Raw genomic sequence first — 22,841 nt, forward strand, 5'->3', positions numbered from 1 at the left:
CACAGGGTGTCTGTTGTGGGGGAGGAAGGTAAAGGAGATTGTGAGCCACTCTGAGACTCTTCGGAGTGGAGGGTGGGATATAAATCCAATATCTTCATCTACCTCACAGGGTGTCTGTTGTGGGGGAGGAAGGTAAAGGAGATTGTGAGCCGCTCTGAGACTCTTCGGAGTGGAGGGCGGGATATAAATCCAATATCTTCATCTACCTCACAGGGTGTCTGTTGTGGGGGAGGAAGGGAAAGGAGATGGTGAGCCACTCTGAGACTCTTCGGAGTGGAAGGCGGGATATAAATCCAATACCTTCATCTACCTCACAGGGTGTCTGTTGTGGGGGAGGAAGGGAAAGGAGATTGTGAGCCGCTCTGAAACTCTTCAGAGTGGAGGGCGGGATATAAATCCAATATCTTCATCTTCTTCTTCTTGACCTTGCTTCGCTTCTGAGATCTGATGAGACTGGACTATCCAGGTCAGGGGAAAAGTCACTTACAATACCAAATAAATAAACCAGTAAAGAAGCAGACAAACAGGCAGGACTCGCCCTAGACTGTCTGGCACCCTAGGCAAGGCTAAGTTCTGGCGCCCCACCACCACCACCCCCGCACTGATAATGTCACCGAGTCACATGGGGGCACCCAATTCAGTGACCCCAGAAGGCTGGTGCCCTAGGTAGTTGCCTAGTTTGCCTAGTGGTTGGGCTGAGGCTAGTAAACTCAGTATCTTGCTTTCATCAGATTTAGCCTCAATGTAGTTGACAGACTCGTTGGCTTGTCGGATGATAGGCTACAAGCCAAAGAATCACCTTCTCAAGGGCTCACGCTTTTGGCCACATCCATGATGCAGAGAGGGTCTCAGACATGAAGGGGAAGACCAGTCCTCAGCAAAGATCCCATCCCGTCCACCATCTTCTGCTTTCAGGCTTTTGAAGACATCTATATCGAGCGGCGGCACACGATCCGCACCATCTTGGAGTACGCAGACAAGGTCTTCACCTACATCTTTGTGATCGAGATGCTACTGAAATGGGTGGCCTATGGGTTCAAGGTGTACTTCACCAATGCCTGGTGCTGGTTGGACTTCCTTATTGTTGATGTAAGTGGTGTTTTGCTTTGCAGGGAGTTGCCTTATGGCATTGCGCTAAAAAGCTGATTATTAATTCCCTTTTGTGAAGGACATTTTATCCCCAACACTGATCTCCAAAGATGGGTTGGTTAAATAAAAAACATGTTCTGTCTAGGGTAGGGGTGTCAAACGTGTGGCCCAAGGGCAGGATCAGGTCCCCCAGAAGGCTACTATCAGGCCCCCAAGCAACTGGCTGTCATTTGCTTCCTTCTGCCTCTCTCTTGCTTCGTTCTGCATTACAGCTTGCTTTGCCAGCCTTGCTCGATCACACAGCAGAGCTACAGAGGAATCCTCTATCTTCTCCCTTGGCTGAGGAAGGAAGGGGGAGAGGGAGAGCTTGCTTTGCCAGGATCTCTCAATTGAACAGCAGAGCTACTGAGCCGAGTCTTTCTTCCTTCTATTGGCTGAGGCTCATCCCCCTCACACAGTCCCGTGGGGAAGGAAGGAAAGAGCCAGAGCTTCCTTTGCCCAGTCCCCTGGATCCCATGGGAGAGATACAAAGAAACCACCTTTCAGACCAATGAGTGCTAATATTTTAAGCATGTTTTATTGTAAGGATTAAAAAAAAGATTTAAATTGTGTTTGTCTGTGTCTTTTATGAAGTTTATATCTCTGCTACCTAATCTTAAATAGGTACATACATGGCCCAGCCCAACAAGGTCTCATTTATGTTAGATCCAGCCCTCATAACAAAGGAGTTCGACACCCCTAATTTAGGGCATGGCTAATGATGCAGGCCAGACTCTGGGAAGCAAGGGGTGGGGGGTGGCATCTTGGGGAGAGTGTGAGGAGCACCAGCAACCCTTCTCAGTCTGAGGGACGGTGGCTCAGTGGTAGAGCATCTGCTTGGGAAGCAGAAGGTCCCAGGTACAATCCCCAGCATCTCCAAAAAGGGTCCAGGCAAATAGGTGTGAAAAACCTCAGCTTGAGACCCTGGAGAGCCATGAATGGGGCTGTGGCTCAGGGGTAGAGCATCTGCTTGGGAAGCAGAAGGTCCCAGGTTCAATCCCTGGCATCTCCACTAAAAAAGGATCCAGGCAAATAGGTGTGAAAAACCTCAGCTTGAGACCCTGGAGAGCCACTGCCAGTCTAAGAAGACGATACTGACTTTGATGGACTGAGGGTCTGATTCAGTATAAGGCAGCTTCATATGTTCATATGATTTGCCAATAAGTATTCTGATTTCTTCACCAGGTTTCTCTGATCAGCTTCACTGCAAATCTGATGGGCTATTCCGAGCTGGGACCCATCAAATCCCTCAGGACACTTCGTGCACTAAGACCTCTTCGGGCCTTATCCAGATTTGAAGGCATGAGGGTAAGTTTGGCAAGATATCCTTGGGTTTTTCTCTGGGGTGGTGTGAATTTTTAAGAAGCCAGGGCCATGAAAAACGTGTCCTTTCGACTGCCGCGTTTGCCACAGGCTCTCTCATTTTATCCTCCCTGGGGCATGGATTAGGCTGCAAGGTTGCCCAGGGAGCCTGGGATTTGAAGCCAGATGTTCCTGATCCAAAGCCAAAACCGTACTCTGGGTCCCAGAATCCTTAGCTTTGTGAGATTTAGATACCAGATTATTCTCTCTCATTATTCTTTGTGCAGCTGGCAAGCCATCTGTAGCCCTTCCTGGGCAGAAAAGATCTTGCCACTGTGGTACATCTTGACTAGATTGCTGCAATGTGCTCTGTGTGGGGCAGCCCTTGAAGGAGCTATAGATGGCACAGGATGCTGTAGCCAGAGTATTGACTGGAGTGGATTGTAGGGAGAGCCAGTTTGGTGTAGTGGTTAAGTGCGTGGACTCTTATCTGGAAGAACCGGGTTTGATTCCTCACTCCTTCACTAGCAGCTGCTGGAATGGCCTTGGGTTCACCTTTAGCTCTGGCAGAGGTTGTCCTTGAAAGGGCAGCTGCTGTGAGAGCCCTCTCCAGCCCCACCCACCTCACAGGGTGTCTGTTGTGGGGGAGGAAGGGAAAGGAGATTGTGAGAGCCAGTTTGGTGTAGTGGTTAAGTGCGTGGACTCTTATCTGGGAGAACCGGGTTTGATTCCCCACTCCTCCACTTGCACCTGCTGGATTGGCCTTGGGTTCACCATTAGCTCTGGCAGAGGTTGTCCTTGAAAGGGCAGCTGCTGTGAGAGCCCTCTCAGCCCCATCCACCTCACAGGATGTCTGTTGTGGGGAGAGAAGATACAGGAGATTGTAAGCCGCTCTGAGTCTCTGATTCAGAGAGAAGGGCGGGGTATAAATCTGCAATTCTTCTTCTTCTCAGTCTTGTTTCACCTACACTAGCTTCCAGTTTGCTTCTGCAATCAATTCAGGTGCTGGCATTGACCTTTGAAGCCTTGTACAGCCTGGGATCAATATACCTTAAGGACTGCCTTCTCCCATACGACCCTACCTGCTCACTCTGGTTATCCTGGTAGCCCTGCTTTGGTTGCCCCACCATCTGAGGCTAGATGGGTCATGACCCAAGAAAGGGACTGGCCGGTTGTGGCACCAAAACTTTGGACTTCCCTCCCCAGAGAGATTTGTCTGTCTCCCCCTACTGGTGCCTTTTGCCAACCAGCGAAGACTTTTTTGTTTTATTCGGCGCACCCTTGATAACCTTTTTTGGCCCTCCTCTAGTGCTGTGTGTTTATGTGTTTTTTTATCACTTTATCTGTATTTCTAATCAATTGAATGTTTTTACGTTCACTGATTTGTGGACCCTGATTGAGTGGAAAGGTTGCATAAATATATATTTAAATAAATAAGCAAAACCCCACAGACTTTGGTACCCCCTGAATTCTTGCCAGTTATGGCTGTTGCTCCATGGGCAGGCTTCAGATTTTAGCAAGCTGATGCCTAACCTTGATGCCATTTGTAGGTTTTGATCCTCACTCTTTCGGCCCTTAACAGTCTGGGACCAGCATACCTCTGGGACCACCTCTCCTGGTATGTCCCCCAAAGAGCCTTGCACTCAGAAGATCAAAAACTGCTAGTGGTCCTTGGCCCAAAAGATATCCAGCTGTCTACATGGCATGGCGGAACTCTACCTGCTGACACCCAGGCCCCCTTGTGGGATATTCAGTTCTGCAGGGCATGTAAAACAGAGATGTCCTGCCAGGCCTGTGGTTGAGGACAGCAATGGCTGATGCTGTGGTTCTCATTATACAAATATACCGAAAATATTGTGCAAATCACACTATTAAATAGCTTGAACAATTTAAATATATTATGTAGAACATACAAAAATTATCAAAAATTCAAAACCTTTTAGCCAAACAGAAGTCTCAAATGTAATATTTCAGGGAGGACCCCTCAAAGTCTCTTAATTTCTCAAAGAGAGTACTCAGACTCAAAAACAAAGTTCCAAAGGGGTCCCTCCGTTGCTTGTGGCTTCCGAAGGAAAAATTCTTGCCTTCACGCAACCACCGGTTTTTAATTGCGTTCCGCTGCTCCTGCAGCTTCCTCATAAGCCAATTGAAATTCATAGCCAAGTTTTCTCTCAGACGCCCATTTCAGTATCTCATTTGGTGGTTCTCATTATGGCCTCCTCCAGGACTGATCCTTGATCTGTCGAAGGGAGGGAGCGAAGCGCAATTTTATACCGTGTTAAGTTTTGCAATCTGAAATTAACTATTCTGTTCATTTTAACTTGTACGTGGCCCTGAGCCCTTCAGGGAAGGGCAGTCTATAAATTTAAATAATAATAACCTAATCTGAGAATTTTCACACGTGGGAATTTAATTTCCCAACACAGCTTCGGTTTCAAATATGCACAAAATCCTGAACTGTTAAATCCTGACTCGTCTCTTTTCTGGGCACCAGGTGGTCGTGAATGCCCTTCTGGGGGCCATCCCATCCATCATGAATGTCCTCTTGGTTTGCTTGATCTTCTGGCTCATCTTTAGCATTATGGGGGTCAACCTCTTCGCAGGGAAGTATTACCGGTGCATCAACACCACCACCGATGAGCTCTTTGACGTCAGTGTAGTGAACAACAAGACCGAATGCATGGCCCTCAACTACACTGAACAGGTCCGCTGGATCAACGTGAAGGTCAATTTTGATAACGTGGGCTTTGGCTACCTCTCTCTTCTGCAGGTGGTAAGTATGTCCGCTTCCCAAGAGGCAAACCTCAGGGATTTTGAAAGCAACACACACACTAGTGCAAGGAAAAAAACAGTTTTGTTCTTCATAAATTACCAACATAAACAGAGAATAACAAGGAGAACAAAGTAGGTTCAGTAGCACCTTTAAGACCAACCAAGTTTCATTCAGAATGTCAGCTTTCATATGCATTGGGAAGGGATGGTGGCTCAGTGGTAGAGCATCTGCTTGGTTAGCAGAAGGTCCCAGGTTCAATCCCCGCATCTCCAACTAAAAGGGTCCAGGCAAATAGGTGTGAAAAACCTCAGCTTGAGACCCTGGAGAGCCGCTGCCAGTCTGAGTAGACAAGACTGACTTGATGAACCCAGGGTCTGATTCAGTAGAAGGGAGCTTCAGATGTTCATATGTAAAGTTCATATCTCTGGTACCTTGTCTTACATTTAGAGGGAGGGACGGTGGCTCAGTGATAGAGCATCTGCTTGGTAAGCAGAAGGTCCCAGGTTCAATCCCCGGCATCTCCAACTAAAAAGGGTCCAGGCAAATAGGTGTTAAAAACCTTAGCTTGAGACCCTGGAGAGCCGCTGCTAGTCTGAGTAGACAAGACTGACTTTGATGGACCCAGGGTCTGATTCAGTAGAAGGCAGCTTCATAAGTTTTAGGGAGGGACGGTGGCTCAGTGGTAGAGCATTTGCTTGGGAAGCAGAAGGTCCCAGGTTCAATCCCTGGCATCTCCAAAAAAGGGTCCAGGCAAATAGGTGTGAAAAACCTCAGTTGAGACCCTGGAGAGCCGCTGCCAGTCTGAGTAGACAATACTGACTTTGACGGACCAAGGGTCTGATTCAGTAGAAGGCAACTTCATATGTTCATATGTTCCTTGTGGCAGGATTTTGAATCTCCACAGAGGTGTCCTCTCATTGCACAGGTACTTTTGGCTTGGCCGAAGCTCACAAGGAGTTGGGCAGGAAGAAAAGAGTGTCCAGATAAGCCAGGGGAAGGGACAGCATTCCATTCTTCTCAGTTTGGACATCCCCTTGGGATATAAAAATCATTGATGATTGGTCCTAAGCAATGCTCCCTTGAAGCTGTGGAGTCTTGTGAGCAAAAATTCTACTTTGTGAGCTCCTGCATAAAATATGTTTTCCTGAGCTAACACAAATAATGTATGAGCCAGAGGCTAAAAAACTATGAGCTAGCTCAGAAGGAAGAAGAAGACTGCAGACTTATACCCTGCTCTTCTCTCTGAATCAGAGACTCAAAGCGGCTTACAATCTCCTATATCTTCTCCCCCCACAGCTGACACCCTGTGAGGTGGATGGAGCTGAGAGGGCTCTCACAGCAGCTGCCCTTTCAAGGACAACCTCTGCCAGAGCTCTGGCTAACCCAAGGCCATGCTAGCAGGTGCAAGTGGAGGAGTGGGGAATCAAACCCAGTTCTCCCAGATAAGAGAGCTATGGCTGACCCAAGGCCATTCCAGCAGCTGCAAGTGGAGGAGTGGGGAATCAAACCCGGTTCTCCCAGATAAGAGTCCAAGCACTTAACCACTACACCCAACTGGCTCTGTATTAGAGCTCTGGCTGACCCAAGGCCATTCCAGCAAGTGCAAGTGGAGGAGTGGGGAATCCAACCCGGTTCTCCCAGATAAGAGTCTGCACACTTAACCATTACACCAAACTGGCTCTCTGGAACACTGGTCCTAAGTCAGTACTCCTCATGGTTGGCTCTTTCCCCAGCACAATCCACCATTCCTGTATTATTTGCTCGAGATATTTCACCTGGCTGGTGTGAAGGAAGTTCCCGCATCTCCATGTACTTTCTCTGTGTGTTCTTAGACTCTGTGTCCCCTTCCAGGATTCCAGCCTCCCTGTGAATGAATCTGTTCTCCTGTGTTCCCTTTTGCAGGCCACCTTCAAAGGCTGGATGGACATCATGTATGCCGCTGTTGATTCCCGTGAGGTAATTAGGAGAAGTCAGCCATCTTCTTCTCACTTACAGATCTCTCCCTTTCAAACCTGGCCTGCTTTGCGAAAGGGTTAGCTGCCAGCAGGGCCAGTTGTTGCCGAAGTAAGGTACCCCCATTCCTTCCTGGGTCCACATCACTGTCCCCTTCCTTTGGACCCAGCAAGGAGCAGTGCAGGCCCAGAAAGGGGTGTCCCGGGTGTCAGGGAGCGAGCTGAGACTCAGTGGTGAACTGGCACCTTCCTCCATATTCTGTCCCAAGCAGTCACTTGGGTGGCTTGCTGGAGAACCAGCCCTCTTCTAGGGTTGCCAATCCCCAGGTGGGGGCAGGGGATCCCCTGGTTTGGAGGCCCTCCCTCCGCTTCAGGGTCGTCAGAAAGCTGGCGGGGGGGGGGGAGGGAAATGTCTGCTGGGAACTCTGTTATCCCCTATGGAGATTTATTTCCATAGAAAATCATGAAGAATTGATCTGCGGGTATCAGGGGCTCTGGGGGGGCTGTTTTTTGGGGTAGAGGCACCAAATTTTCAGTATAGCATCTAGTGCCTCTCCCCAAAATACCCCCCAAGTTTCAAAAAGGTTGGACCAGGGGGTCCAATTCTATGAGCCCCAAAAGAAGGTGCCCCTATCCTTCATTATTTCCTATGGAAGGAAGGAATTGAAAAGGTGTGCCGTCCCTTTAAATATGATGGCCAGAACTCCCTTTGGAGTTCAATGATGCTTGTCACAGCCTTGATCTTGGCTCCACCCCTAATGTCTCCTGGCTCCACCCCCAAAGTCCCCAGATATTTCTTGAATTGGACTTGGCAACCCTAGTATCTTCTCTGTCTCTTCTCTGCCTTCCCAGATTGAGGAACAGCCCCAGTACGAAGTGAACCTCTACATGTATCTCTATTTTGTGATCTTCATCATTTTTGGTGCATTCTTCACACTCAATCTGTTCATTGGTGTCATTATCGACAATTTCAACCAGCAGAAGAAAAAGATAAGTGTCTCTTGGCTGCAGCCATGGGCGTCTCCACCCCCCACCTGCTGAGAGCAGAGGGGTGGCCTTCCCACATCATGAGTTTCCTTGGGGGGCATAATGGCAGAGGACGGCTTGTTCCCTACATTGGGGCATGTGATGCAGTAGGGAAAAGAGATCTGCTGAGCATGTGCAGAGTGGAGGGCCTGAGGACCAAGGCTCCTGCCTACCTAGGGGACAGTACTTGCTGGCTTTCAGGTTCTCCCTGCCACCACAGCATGGAGTGGTGCAAAGGCCGCCAGCAGCTGCACCTTGGTTGAGGGAACTGCACTTGGGTTGCCAATCCCCAGGTGGGGGCAGGGGATCCCACGGTTTGGAGACCCTCCCCCCGCTTCAGGGTCATCAGAAAGCGGTGGGGAGGGGAGGGAAATGTCTGCTGGGAACTCATGATTCCCTAAGGAGGTTTATTCCCACAGAAAATAATGGAGAATTGATCTGCGGGTATCTGGGGGCCCTATTTTTGAGGTAGAGGCACCAGATTTTCAGTATAGCATCCAGTGACTCTCTCCAATATACTCCCTAAGTTTCAAAAAGATTGGACCAGGGGGTCCAATTCTATGAGCCCCCAAAGAAGGTGCCCCTATCCTTCATTATTTCCTATGGAAGAACGGCATTTAAAAAGGTGTGCCATCCCTTGAAATGTGATGGCCAGAACTCCCTTTGGAGTTCAATTATGCTTGTCACACCCTTGCTCCTGGCTCCACCCCAAAGTCTCCTGGCTCCACCCCCAAAGTCCCCAGATATTTCATGAATTAGACTTGGCAACCCTAAACTGCACTCAGCCCACGCTCAGAAGTATTCTTCTTTCTTTTCACTGGACATATCCTAGGACTTGAGATACAGAAATTAAAAGACTGTTTCCATGGCTCAAATTAAGCCCTGAGGGATGTGGGTGCCAGTCAGAAGAGGAGAAGGTTCTGGAATCCTTGCATGAATCTTGGTATTGTTACATATTCCTCCCAGGTCTAATAGTGGCCATTTCTTTTTTACTTTGGAGGAAAGGACATCTTCATGACAGAGGAACAAAAGAAATACTACAACGCCATGAAGAAGCTGGGCTCGAAAAAGCCAGTGAAACCCATTCCCAGGCCTCAGGTAGCCACTTTGAGGTGACAAAGGGGAAGGCCAATACTTGAAGGCAGAGCCAAGGGGTTTCGAATGCAGCTCCCGAAAGGCAACGCCACGCTCCCAAGAGACTATTTCCCCACAGGTTATCAGCCCTAGGTTCAGGGCTTGGGAGGAGTGGGGTTTTTTCCTGCTTTCCCAGTAAGGTTTGCCAGGTGTTTGGTATTGACCAGGCTGTCCAGTATTTTCACTGACTGTCTGGGGGGAAACTGCAAAAATACCAGTCATTTAAATGTAGGGTTGCCAAGTCCCTTTGCCACTGTGGCACGTCACTCTTTATGGTACCATAGAGCTTTACTGCAAAACCTAGAGCATCCCCGGCATGACGACAGGCCCATAGCCACGGGGAGGGGGGCATGGCCCCTCCACCCCCCCCCCCATACCTTTATGGACCCTCCTTTCCCCATCCCCTGCTCTCCACCACCACTTTTCTCCCTGCAGCTCTGGAACTTGCTGATCGTGCCGGAAAGCCGGCGTAGATACCGCCGGCCAGCAACCTTCAGCGGCAGAGAGGGGATTCCAACCTGGGTCTCCCAGATCCTGGCCTGATGCTCTAACCACACCCCATGGTGGACTTGTGGTAGGGTTCCCATGTCTGGGTTGGAAAATACCAAGACTTTGGGGGTGGATCCAGGAGAGGGCGGGGCTTGGGGAGGGGAGGGGCCTCAGCATGGTCCAATGTGCCTTAAAGTCCACCCTTCAAAGCAGCCGCTTTCTCCGGGGGAGCTGATCTCTGCCAGCTGGAGAGCAGCTGTAAAAGCAGGAGCTCTCCAGACCCCACCTGGAGGCTGGCAACCCTAAATGGTGTGGAGATCCTGGCTCCTTCCCATGGTCTGTGATTTATGGAGCACCCAATGCTAGAAGAGAACATCGAGACTCCTTTGTTGGAATTGTATTGTTTGGGAATTGCATATTTTAAGTTTCCTATGGACTGTATTCAATTAATATGCATAGTCCCTGTGCCGGACTCGGAAATTGCAGCTGGTGCAGAATGCCGCGGCCCGGCTGTTATTGGGCCTCCCAAGATGGGGGCACATTCGGCCGGGTCTTCGGGCTCTGCACTGGCTCCCAATAACATACTGAGTCCGGTACAAGGTACTGGTCATTACCTTTAAAGCCCTATATGGCCTGGGACCTGCCTACCTGAAGGACCGTCTCTCCCCACATGTCCCCCAGAGAGTACTGAGGTCTGGGACTCAAAACCTTCTCACCATCCCAGGGCCTAAGGAAGTCCGTCTTAAGACAACCAGAGACAGAGCCTTTTCCATAATGGCCCCTACATGGTGGAACCAGCTGCCGGAAGAGGTGAGGGCCCTGCGGGACCTTGCTCAGTTCCGCAGGGCCTGCAAGACAACCCTCTTCCGGCTAGCCTACACCTGACTGGAAATAAATGTGGCTTATTAGACTTCTGTGAACCATACTGTATAGATTTAATGTTAAGATTTTAAGGTTTTTAGGTTTTTAAATTTTCTGACTTTTTAAATGTTTATATATGTAATAATAATCTAAATTTTGTTTTATTAATTGCTGTGAGCTGCCCTGAGCCATTTTTATGGGAAGGGCGGGATATAAGTCATAGAATAAATAAATAAATAAATAAATAGTTATTTGGTCACTTTCACCATTTTGGTTGGGTTTTTTTCTGTATCCGTCCCATGGTCAGCAGAAGGCTGCTTTCACCTGGGGATATTTCTCTGGGTGGAACGCAACAGCACCCCCCTCGGGGAACCTCCCTTAAGACATTTTCTAAACACAGTGCCTCCGGCATACTGGGCTTTCCCCCTCAACCTGGAGCAAAAGAAAAACTTCCTTCCCATGACTTAAAGGGGAAAAGGTGGAGCGGAGTGGCACCTTTAGGACCTGCAAAGTTTTATTTCTGATATAAGCTTCGTGAGCGTGCAGTGCCCCTGGACTCCAACTTTGCTCTGCTGCTCCCACATGGCTGCCCCCCTGAATTCGTCGTCAGGGGGTGGGAAAGGCCAGTTGCTGTGGGCGGAACCCCTGTTTGGTCATTTGGTCTGCAGCCGTTCTGGAGAAGGGGGAGCTAGGCTTCCCCTTCAACCTGGCGGTGCAGAGAGCTACACTTTTCACTCCCCTCCTTAGCCCTGCAGCTCTTCTGCAAAGGGGAGAGGATCAGGACTCTTGTTGGTGTGATAGAGGAACAGGGACTCTGCAACAAGTTAGGCTGGCAGGTCGCTGCTGGTTTCCGCTGAACTTCCAAAGGAAGTGAGGTGCTGGAAGACTCAGGATTGGATCTACGGTATAGTTTAATGCTCAACAGAAGAGGTGGTTTTTATACTCCGCTTTTCTCTACCCAAAGAAGTCTCAAAGCTTACAATCGCCCTCCCTTCCCCTCCCCACCACAGGCACCTTGTGAGGGAGGTGGGGTGGAAAGAGTTTGTTTTCTGTCGCTGCAGAAGATCAGACCGGAACCAAATCGAGAGAGTTTCTGGCTCAACCTTAGGAAGAACTTCCTGACGGTTAGAGCAGTTCCTCAGTGGAACTTTCCTCGGGAGGTGGATGGGCTCTCCTTCCTTGGAGGTTTCTAAGCAGAGGCTAGATGGCCATCTGACAAGGATGCCGATCGTGTGAACTTAGGCAAATCATGAGCGGGAGGGCAGAATGGCTGCATCACTGCTTTGTTCTTGTGGCCCCTTCTTACACGCCCTGGGAAATGCTGATCACCACTAGCATTCCTTTCACTAGGGACCCTGGAGGGCTTTGTTTGTTTTTGTCATCTTCTGTTCACGGAGCAGGGGTCACTGGGTGTGTGCGGGGGGGAGGTATTTGTGAGTTTCCTGCATTGTGCAGAGGGTTGGATTAGATGACCTTGGAAGTCCCTTCCAGCTCTACGGTTCTATGATTGAGACAGACATCATGTGGAGGAGGAGTGAGAAATCTGTCCTGGTTCTCCAGATTCGAGTTCGCCCCTCTTAACTGCTACACCTCATTGGCTCTCATGAGAGCCGCAGTGGAGGGGGAGTTGGATTGTCAACCTCCAGAAGGCATCTAGAGATCTCCTGACATTTCAACTGGCCTCCAGGCTCCAGTGATCAGTTCCCCTGGAGAAAATGGCTGCTTTGGAGGGGGGGGGGGGCTGTTGAGGCCTCTCCCCTTCTCAAACCCCGCCCCCCCCCCCAGGTACCACTTTCAAATTGCCAGGAATTTTCCAGCCCAAACAGCCAAACAGGCAGCTTGGAAACCTGACACGGGGTTTTCTTTGCCTCATCTAGTTGGATACTAAAAAGCATAGCAACTGCATGCCTATCAAAGATTTCAGGTTTTCACGGCTGGTAACATCATTAGGGTTTGTAGAATCTTTCGGGATCAAGTGCCGTGTTCTACTGGAGAAAGTTTTCCTTCCAGTCGTTTCGTTCTCAGCTGCGGAGAACATCCTCAGTGGCGTTGCAGCCGGAGCAGGCACTCAGACCTTCTTGGCTGCTGTGCATTGAGTGGGGCCAGGGCTGCTGGAGAGCTGCTATTTCTAGGGTGGAGGGGGTGTGATGAAAGGGCAATTGGTTTGTGGATGTGCCCATTGTTTGGTGGTGCTTCCTGGAAGGGTAGTGATAAGGAAACTGGCTGTTGAATGTGACCATTGTTCTGTGTTAATTGCTGGGAAGGTTGGAAGGGGTTTGAAGATAAGGAAGATGGTTGTTGACTGTGCTGATTGTTCTGTGGAATTTGCTGGTTGTTCTGAGACTTTCTTGGTACTAATCTTGGTACCCAGCTCTGCAAAACACCCTACAGACTATAAATTGCAGAAAGTCTCAGAACAACGTCTGGAAGGAAAACTTTCTCCAGTAGAACACGGCACTTGATCCCGAAAGATTCTACAAACCCTAACTGCATGCCTGTTGGGGGGTCATACTCTGTTTCAGTGGAGGGGGGGGGGATTTCCTGCTGTAGAACTTCCTTTTCCAGCCTTTTTATGGTTTTTTTCTCCTTGTTTGTTCTTTCTCTGTTCTTCCCTTGTTCGTCTTTATCTGTGTGTTTTGTGCCCTCCTTGTGTTTTCTCTCACATCCCCGCATTTGCTTTCCACATGATTAAAGAACAAATTCCAAGGGATGATCTTTGACTTTGTGACCCAGCAAGCCTTTGATATAGTCATCATGATCCTCATTTGTCTTAACATGGTGACAATGATGGTGGAAACAGACGACCAGAGCCAAACCAAGATAGACATCTTGTTCCAAGTCAACCTGATTTTCATCGTGGTCTTCACATCTGAGTGCTTTCTCAAGATGATCGCCCTGAGGCACTATTTCTTCACTGTGGGCTGGAACGTCTTTGATTTTGTCGTGGTCATTCTCTCAATCGGAGGTGAGGGGGGGGGGGGAATGAGGACATGTTTCTAGCCCTGACCTAGATATGGGATGGAGAAAGTAGAGAAAGAAGTACTTTTCTCCCTTTCTCACAATACAAGAACTCGTGGGCATTCGATGAAATTGCTGAGCAGACAGGTTAAAACGGATAAAAGGAAGTACTTCTTCACCCAAAGGGTGATTAACATGTGGAATTCACTGCCACAGGAGGTGGTGGCGGCCACAAGCATGGCCACCTTCAAGAGGGGTTTAGATAAAAATATGGAGCAGAGGTCCATCAGTGGCTATTAGCCACAGTGTGTGTGTGTGTATATATATATATAAAAAATTGCCACTGTGTGACACAGAGTGTTGGACTGGATGGGCCATTGGCCTGATCCAACATGGCTTCTCTTATGTTCTTATGTGACACAGAGTGTTGGCCTGGAGGGGCCATTGGCCTGATCTAACATGGCTTCTCTTATGTTCTTATGTGACACAGAGTGTTGGACTGGAGGGGCCATTGGCCTGATCCAGCATGGCTTCTCTTCTGTTCTTCTGTGACACAGAGTGTTGGGCTGGATGGGCCATTGGCCTGATCCAACATGGCTTCTCTTCTGTTCTTCTGTGACACAGAGTGTTGGACTGGATGGGCCATTGGCCTGATCCAACATGGCTTCTCTTATGTTCTTATGTTAAGAACATAAGAGAAGCCATGTTGGATCAGGCCAACGGCCCATCAAGTCCAACACTCTGTGTCACACAGTGGCAAAAAAATTTATATACACACATACACTGTGGCTAATAGCCACTGATGGACCTGTGCTCCATATATTTATCTAAACCCTTCTTGAATGTTCTAGCCCATAGTGATATCTCATCAGATCTTGGAACTAAGTGGGATTGGCCCTGGTTAGTGTTTAGAAGGGAGACCTTCAAGGAATACCAGGGTTAATTATGTTTGTGTCCTTTATAAAGTTTATATCTTCGCTACTTGGCATTACATTTTATGACGCGCATGGCCCAGCCCAACAAGGTCTCGTTGACGTCAGATCCGTCCCTCATAACAAATGATGATATTGGCTTTATATCCCGCCCTATGCTCTGAATCTCAGAGTCTCAGAGCTGTCACAATCGCCTTTACCTTCCCCCCCCCCCCAAAAAAAAACAGACACCCTGTGAGGTGGATGGGACTGAGAGAGCTCTCCCAGAAGCTGCCCTTTCAAGGTCAACCTCTGCAAGAGCTGTGACTGACCTAAGGCCATTCCAGCAGGTGCAAGTGGAGGAGTGGGGAATCAAACATGGTTCTCCCAGATAAGAGTCTGCGCACTTAACCACTACACCAAACTGGCTCGAAATGAGTTCAGCACCCCTGCTAGACAATGTATATAGTAAGAACAACCCTGATTCCCCCTGAGTCCTTCCTTCCCACCAAGTTCTAAAAATGCCCACTGTTATCTCTAGGTCTGTAAACTACCAGACATCCCAACTCCTTCATTTTGGTTTAGGAGCTTCTAAGCTTGCTAGATTGGCACCTGTTCATTGCATTCGTTTCTGAGGGTCATTTGTGTTCCTGTTTTTCCCTGTGACTCTTTACTTGCTAGAGAGCCTCGTGGTGCAGAGTGTTAAAGCTGCAGTACTGCAGTCCTAAGCTCTGCTCACAACCTGAGTTTGATCCCCGGTGGAAGCTGGGTTTTCAGATAGCCAGCTCGAGGTTGACTCAGCCTTCCATCCTTCCGAGGTCGGTAAAATGAGTACCCAGCTTGCTGGGGGGAAAGTGTAGATGACGGGAAGGCAATGGCAAACCACTCCGTAAAAAGTCTGCCATGAAAACATTGTGAAAGCAACGTCACCCCAGAGTCAGAAATGACTGGTGCTTGCACAGGGGACTTTTCCTTCCTTTTCCCCCTTTCCTTGTCATTTCCTTTGGAACATCTCATACGACCCTGAAAACGCAGAGTGATCTATCTAGCATTACAGGTTTTTTTATTCAGATATGGGCTTGTGTGCCTTGCACGCAATTTCCTTCCCCTGACATGGCAAACCTATTGGGTCCCTTACCCAGATCTCAACCTCTTCCTGACAATTTTGCAAACGTTTTAATTAGGGGACTGTAAAATGATTTTTTGCAAAACACCAGTGAAGATGCCCTGTCCGTATTTTCTCCCATCAGACTGTAATTAATGGATTTGTGTGCATCCTTTCTTGCCTTCATGACAATATAGTACGCTATGAATAATTAATGTTTCAATGTTGTGTCTATCCTTTGGCCACCTCGGGTCCCTGAGAGAAAATAACAACTCCTTTCTCCTTGCCTTTCAGGACTTGTGCTCTCGGACCTCATTGAGAAATACTTTGTGTCCCCCACACTCTTCAGGGTCATTCGCCTGGCCAGGATTGGGCGCGTTCTCCGTCTGATCCGGGGAGCCAAAGGCATCCGGACCCTCCTCTTCGCCTTGATGATGTCCCTGCCGGCCCTCTTCAATATCGGCCTGCTCCTTTTCCTGGTCATGTTCATCTATTCCATTTTTGGGATGTCCAATTTTGCCTACGTGAAGAAGGAATCTGGTGTCGATGACATCTTCAACTTTGAAACTTTTGGCAACAGCATAATCTGCCTTTTCCAGATCACCACTTCAGCCGGGTGGGATGGCTTATTGAATCCCATCCTGAACAGTGGCCCCCCAGACTGTGATCCTTTTGCGGAAAACCCTGGCAGTTCAGTCAAGGGTAACTGTGGCAACCCGTCCATTGGCATCGCCTTTTTCTGCAGCTACATCATTATCTCCTTCTTGGTCGTGGTGAACATGTACATCGCCATCATCCTGGAGAACTTCAACGTAGCCACAGAAGAGAGCAGCGAGCCGCTGTGTGAAGACGACTTTGAAATGTTCTATGAGACATGGGAGAAGTTTGACCCAGATGCCACGCAGTTCGTTGAGTACAGCATACTCTCTGACTTTGTAGACACTTTGCAAGATCCGCTGCGAATTGCTAAACCCAACAAGATCAAGTTGGTCACCCTGGATTTGCCCATGGTTCCTGGGGATAAGATCCATTGTTTGGACATCCTCTTTGCCCTTACCAAAGAAGTACTGGGAGACTCTGGGGAAATGGATGCCCTGAAGCAGTCCATGGAGGAGAAATTTATGGCTGCTAATCCTTCCAAAGTGTCTTATGAACCCATCACTACCACACTGAAAAGGAAGCATGAGGAAGTGTGTGCCGCCAAAATCCAACGGGCGTTCCGGCGATATCTGTTAAGGCGGTCGGTCAAGCAGGCCTCTTATATGTATCGGCACAGCCAAGAGGAGAGCTCCCTGGCGGAAGGCGCCCCCGAGAAAGAAGGGCTGATTGCGGAGAAAATGAACGCCATGTTTGGGTCTCCGGCACCTCAGGCAGAAGCTGAAGTGTCACCAGAAGCAGCCCCACCTCTCAGCCTTGAGTTAGTTGCTGAGTCAAAGACTGACCCCAGTGAGAAGAAGGATGAGGCTCCAGGGAAAGGAGAAGAGGAAGTTCCCAGTGAAACAAAAGAGAGGGAGAAGGAGCCCAGTAAAACCAAAGAGCAGAAGGCCACCAAACGTGGTGTAAAAGAGTCATTTGTATAATGCAGAGTGTTCTTGGCCAACAGTCACTTGCTGCGTGGCTCTGAAGGACTTCTCTCGCATCTCTCTCTTTTGCACACACAAGGACTCTTCCATACCTTGTGGTTGAGCAAGCTAACCGCCTGCTCTCGCTGGATTTCAGGTACTCAGTTCAATCTCTTATCTTTGGAAAGAGAGCCACTTTTAGATTCTAATTTTTCAAAGATACCACCACATGCCAAGAGAATTTTTTTTTTTCCTTAGGAGGCAAATGTGAATGATCTCTGTTGCTGTGACATCCAACGTAGAATGTGCCAAGGCTGGTTCCAATGCTAGTTTTCCCTACTAAAGTTTTAAAGAAATGTGGAAGGTGGAGCAGGGGAAGGACACCAGATACATGCCTTCCCCGTTACAGCGCAGCTCTGTTCAGGCTGTATACGCTGGACTGGCCAGCCACCTGGAACGAGCTGAACTAGAGCTGTGCGTACTCACTGCTAAAAATGGAATTCTCCACTAAGAAGAGTTTGATTCTACAGCCCGTGGCTGTATATTTTGCTCAATTCATTCTGCTTGTCGAAACAGGAGGAAAGAGCACCTTTGCTTCTGCATCACTGCAAATCCTGCTCAGCGTGTGTTGAAGGACATACAAGGCTTCTGAGATCTGACCAGACGTTAACCTCACACTTTAAGGCACCCACAATAAGAACCAGACGTTTGCTGCGTTATAAATGAAAAGTTAAGATTGGAAGGAAGCTGAATTCTGTACCCGGTTTCCTGAGTTCTGTGCTGCAACTGCAGTTGTGAGAATGTCGAATAGACAAAGCCCTGCACTTCCACAATGGTGCATGAGATGTTCGGACAGGGTGAGAGCTTGTATCTTGAGCTGTTCTCCTCCTCCTCTACGCATGTCTTCAGGTCTTTAGCAATGGAAGTTGCTTTCTGGACTGGTTCTAGCGCTCTTCAGCTGAATTTTAAAAAATTATTTCATAATATTATTTCCTAATTACAATCTGATCCACTTTGGGCTTCATATTCTTTCCAGTCCATGAAGGTAAGGGGTGAAATAATATTGAAAGAACAATGGGCCCGTTTTGTGGATAAAAACCTGCAGTGTCTTTATAAACTCAGCCTTTTTCCTTTGAGCATTTGAAAGGAAGTTAAAGTGCAATTAAGTCTTAATCAGTTTTATGCATAGTTTCTTCGCAAAGAAGAAAGAAGAGCAAGATCTGTTCTCAGGGCTTTGTCTGTCAGCTTTAGAAACTTTCCTGACTTAATTCTCAACTCCACAAAAAGAGATTGTGGGTTGTGATTTTTCTGTGCTTGCTGTGTTGCTATTTTCCCCTTTAGGTCATGTCTAAAGTTCAGGCTGCTAAGCATGCTTCATTCTGACCCCTTCTTTGCCTTTCCCCTTGCTGGTCTCCCTGCCAGTCTATACATGGGTATAAATCTGGAGTGTGCCCAATCCAAATGGGGTGTTCTGGAGCCCTGAATGCTGCTGGCTCCTGGGATACTCTCCACGGTGATGCGTGCAACCTTGCAGAGTCTTTCAGGAGGAAATCTGGGGTTATTAATCAGGAGGGGCCTTGCAGGAGTTTCTCTGCAATAAATGGGGCATCTTTAAATACAAAGGGCTCTTGAGTTTCTGCCCACTGCATTTGTGCAGGAGAACATTCTTGACAGTTCGCATCCTTGGATGTCTTGGAGCCAGATTTTGAAAGTTAATAGGCACACAGAGGCATATACAGAAAGCAGACAGGCATTCCCACTTTCCCCCATCTAGTCTTTCCCTCCCGATGTTAACAAGATGTCTTGGGTTTTCTTTTCCTGTATCTCAGTAGTATCCCTGAGGTTGCTATTACTGCCCATTGGTGGAGACTAGATACTGGGGAAGCTGGATCATTGTCCCAGTATAGCTATTTGAAGATGCAATTTCCCCAAAGCAGGAAGTCTACACTTTTTATGTGATGGCGTATTTTTATATACAGTTTGCAAAAGATTCTGGAAATGGCTGCCTCCTCATGCCTAGAGAAAGCAATAATTTCCACCCTAGAGGGAACTAATGACTTTCTGAGCAATTTCACAAGAACCAGCAAATGTCTTCCCATCTGGGTTCTTTCTTGAATCTGGGTTCCGCAAGGAACTGAGCCCCTTCCTGAAATAATGGGTGGGCAGGGGCAGATGTGCTGGCCCCATCTGGGTCTGATGAACGGGACTTCAAGCTCCGGGGAAACTGGTTGTGAGTTTCCAACAGAAACCTGTGGCTGAACGGCTGGTCTTTGGAACACCGCAAAGCCACTTCTGCCCTTCTCCAGAGCAGGTTTTCCAGATTGGAAAAGTTGGTTTTTATTAGTAATAACGATTAGGCAGCAAGCAAACCCTTACTAAAACAAACTTGCAAGTTGTTTTGGAAAGCGTTTTTTTAAGCAGCCTGTTGAAGCATTGAGAGATGAATGCAAAGGAAGAGGAAATCGGGCGTGCAGCTTGGAGAGAGACACTGACGCTGTTTGCGTAGCAAAATGAGGGGTGGCTGTGCTCATTCTATCAAAGAGCACCAGCTCCGTGTGCACACCAAGTTTCATGCACAAGCTTGGAGCAGGATTCCCCTACCAGGTAGTGCACATTACTCCACTGACAGATGTGGCCCCATCCCCAACACGCACACAGCTGGTTTGCTGTACCCAGCATACATAGTAAATTTGCTTGCAGAAAATGGTTTCTGCCCACGGAGGGCATCGACAGAATCAGGGTGCCTGTTTAAGTTGTCGGGCCGTCCCCAGGTTCTGGAAATAGGTTTTTGATGAGCTGTGCCTTGTGCTGATCCCTTCCAAAACCGTCGTGTTCAAATTTCCAAGAATCTGGATTTTTTTAAAAAAAAACAGATTTTACAAACCCTAATATTTGCAAATGAATTCCAGATAGGAAAAAAGTTACGGTGAATTTTTTGTGCCTCAAATTCACTTCACGAATCATCAGAAATAATACATGTCCTTGTCAAAATTGGTTCCATTCGACATACGTCTTTTTTGGGGAAAGAAAAAAAAATGCTATTCATGGTGATTTGTGCTTCAGGTCAAGTTCATCTCTCTCCTGCTAAAGGTGATTGCACAAACACACACACAAACACACACACACACACACACACCAGAGAGCATTTAAGTCCACAAGTGCTAGGCTTGCCAATCCCCAGGTGGGGGCAGGGGATCCCCCAGGTGGAAGCCTTCCCCCTGCTTCAGGGTCGTCAGAAAGCGGGGGGGAGGGGAGGGAAATGTCTTCTGGGAGATTTATTCCCATAGAAAATCATGGAGAATTGATCCGCGGGTATCTGGGGCTCTGGGGGGGAGGGCTGTTTTTTGGGGTAGAGGCACCAAATTTTCAGTATAGCATCTAGTGCCTCTCCCCAAAATACCCCCCCAAGTTTCAAAAGGATTGGACCAGGGGGTCCAATTCTATGAGCCTCAAAAGAAGGTGCCCCTATCCTTCATTATTTCCTATGGAAGGAAGGCATTGAAAAGGTGTGCCGTCCCTTTAAATGTGATGGCCAGAACTCCCTTGGAGTTCAATGATGCTTATCACAGCCTTGATCTTGGCTCCACCCCTAATGTCTCCTGGCTCCACCCCTGAAGTCTCCTGGCTCCACCCCCAAAGTCCCCAGATATTTCTTGAATTGGACTTGGCAACCCTAACGAGTGCTCCTTTCAAGGGATGTTTCTGGGGGGTTTTTTGCCAGTGCTCTCTTGTTGGGGATGCTTCTCCTTGCAAGCGAGGAGGCTGTGCCTTCTGGCTGTCAGCTGGCATCCCTCAGTCGTCTTTAGCATCTGTCCATCCAAGGGGGACCCAGAATAAGACTTTGTGGGTCTCCAGAGTGCCCCTAGACTCAGACTTTGTTCGGCAGCTTCAGACCAACACGGTTGCCCACCTGGATCCAGTTCCCAGCAGTGTTTACATGTGACCTGCTGTGGAAAGAAGGCTCTGCATTGTTTAAAACTGCCGCTTGTCGCTTGTACATATGTAACATTTTGTCATTAAGAAAAGGCTCCGCTCTGTAAACTCGTGTCATGTTTTCCTTTGTACATTTCTTAAAATAAACTCTGTAAATGAGCACTTGTTACATGCAGAACTATACGCCTCTTTTGTTACGGAGTCGTTTCTCCTCCTGGTGCTTCGTTTCTAAAGAGGAATCTTCCAGGGCTTAAGCCTGCCCAGAAGACGCGACCGGACATGGCCGCTGAGTAAAAACCAGTATGGTGAAGGAGTTTAAGTGACAGCTAAGGGCCTGGGTTCAAGTCCCCACTTTACCTCGAAGCATTTCCAGGTGACCTTGGGCCAATCATCCTCAGCCAAAACCACCTCACAGGGTTGTGAGTAGGGCTGGAGGTGAGAAAGATCCGCATTCCACACCCTGAACTCTTTGGAGGGAGAAATGTGATAGTGTGTTATAGCTGTGTGAAGATGAGGCAGAGTGTTTACAGGCACTCAGATCAAGAGTCCCCCTCCGACCCAGCCTGCTGGCCAAAACAGCGCACCCCTCTTTCAAAGCCCATCCCCCCCCCAACTCGGGACATTGCCTATTTTGCAGTAACTAGGGATGTCAGCCTCCAGGTGGGACCTGAAGGTTCCCTGGAATCACAGCTCATCTTCAGACTCCAGAGATCAGGAGAAAAGGGCTTCTGTGGAGGGGGGGAGTTATGGCACTGGACCCCCACTGAGGTCCCTGTCCTCCCCAGGCTCCACCCCCACATTGCCAGGAGTTTCCCAACCCGGATCGAACAACCCTACCTCCCATCCTCCACCAGTGAGGGGGGGCGGGACCTGGCAACCCTAGTGGGAATTTTTCAAAGCCGTAGATCAGATTTGTTTTAATTCCTACCTCCTCTAACCCCCTCTCCCCCCCCAACTACCAGATCAGGCCCTTTTGGTAAACAAATCCACAATGTTCTGTTTTTCCAGAACATTGCAAGAACGGTTTGTTCCGGAGGCACATCCATTTCATATGCATGGGCCTCTCCTAGCGGCACATCAGTTCCAGGCAGTTTCGCAAGGGGAAGTGATCTCTGCTTCACCCAGCGCCATCTTTGTTTGTTGGCCCCAAGACAATCATGTGAAACCCCAGTTCTCTGATTACATAGGCATGGGGGTGAAAAGAGTCACTTGAGAGTGTGTCAAACTGACCCTGCGGCAGGTTGCTTTGGTTAGCAGGGTCCAAGCGGGGTCTGTCAGGCCATGGACAAAATTCCTTTGGTCTCCTTCTGTTGACGGCTGAATCTGCCTCTTCGAAGAACTGTGCAGAGACACGCCCAGGAAGCAGAGAGAGAGGTCCACCCTTGGCTTAGCCTGTAGGTGAGGCCGTGAGGGTTTGTGGTGTAGATCCTCTGCCACAATATTCTGCTGCAGCAGAAAGGCCAAAGATGGCTAAAACAACGTGAAGAGAGGCAAAGGAGGGCGTTTTTTAAAGCTGGAGGATTCACCACTACAGGATGTGGTGGCAGCCACACTCTTCAGCAGGGTGAGCTAGTTAAACAGAAGAGTCAAAGAGCGACAGGTCTGTAAAAGGCCATAGACCACGAAAGCAAAAAAGAACCTCCATATAGTAAACACTATTCTGGCACTGTAAGCACCTTTCTGCCTTGCTCGTGAGCTTCCTGGGAC

General features: G+C 48.6%; 1 protein-coding gene across 1 annotated transcript in view; it reads left to right on the plus strand.

The window, feature by feature from the left end:
* SCN4A (sodium voltage-gated channel alpha subunit 4) overlaps positions 1–17,293 on the plus strand; it is a 97,738-nt gene extending 80,445 nt beyond the window's left edge. Inside the window, exons 18-25 of the mRNA XM_060255861.1 lie at positions 916–1,089; positions 2,314–2,436; positions 4,925–5,203; positions 7,106–7,159; positions 8,008–8,145; positions 9,175–9,279; positions 13,360–13,630; positions 15,934–17,293. Of these exons, the coding sequence (XP_060111844.1) occupies positions 916–1,089; positions 2,314–2,436; positions 4,925–5,203; positions 7,106–7,159; positions 8,008–8,145; positions 9,175–9,279; positions 13,360–13,630; positions 15,934–17,219 (2,430 nt within the window). The 3' untranslated portion in view covers positions 17,220–17,293. The remainder of the gene's footprint in view (positions 1–915; positions 1,090–2,313; positions 2,437–4,924; positions 5,204–7,105; positions 7,160–8,007; positions 8,146–9,174; positions 9,280–13,359; positions 13,631–15,933) is intronic.
* Positions 17,294–22,841: the final 5,548 nt, after the last annotated feature.

Source organism: Heteronotia binoei, chromosome 15, assembly GCF_032191835.1.
Source record: "Heteronotia binoei isolate CCM8104 ecotype False Entrance Well chromosome 15, APGP_CSIRO_Hbin_v1, whole genome shotgun sequence".
Taxonomy (NCBI): domain Eukaryota; kingdom Metazoa; phylum Chordata; class Lepidosauria; order Squamata; family Gekkonidae; genus Heteronotia; species Heteronotia binoei.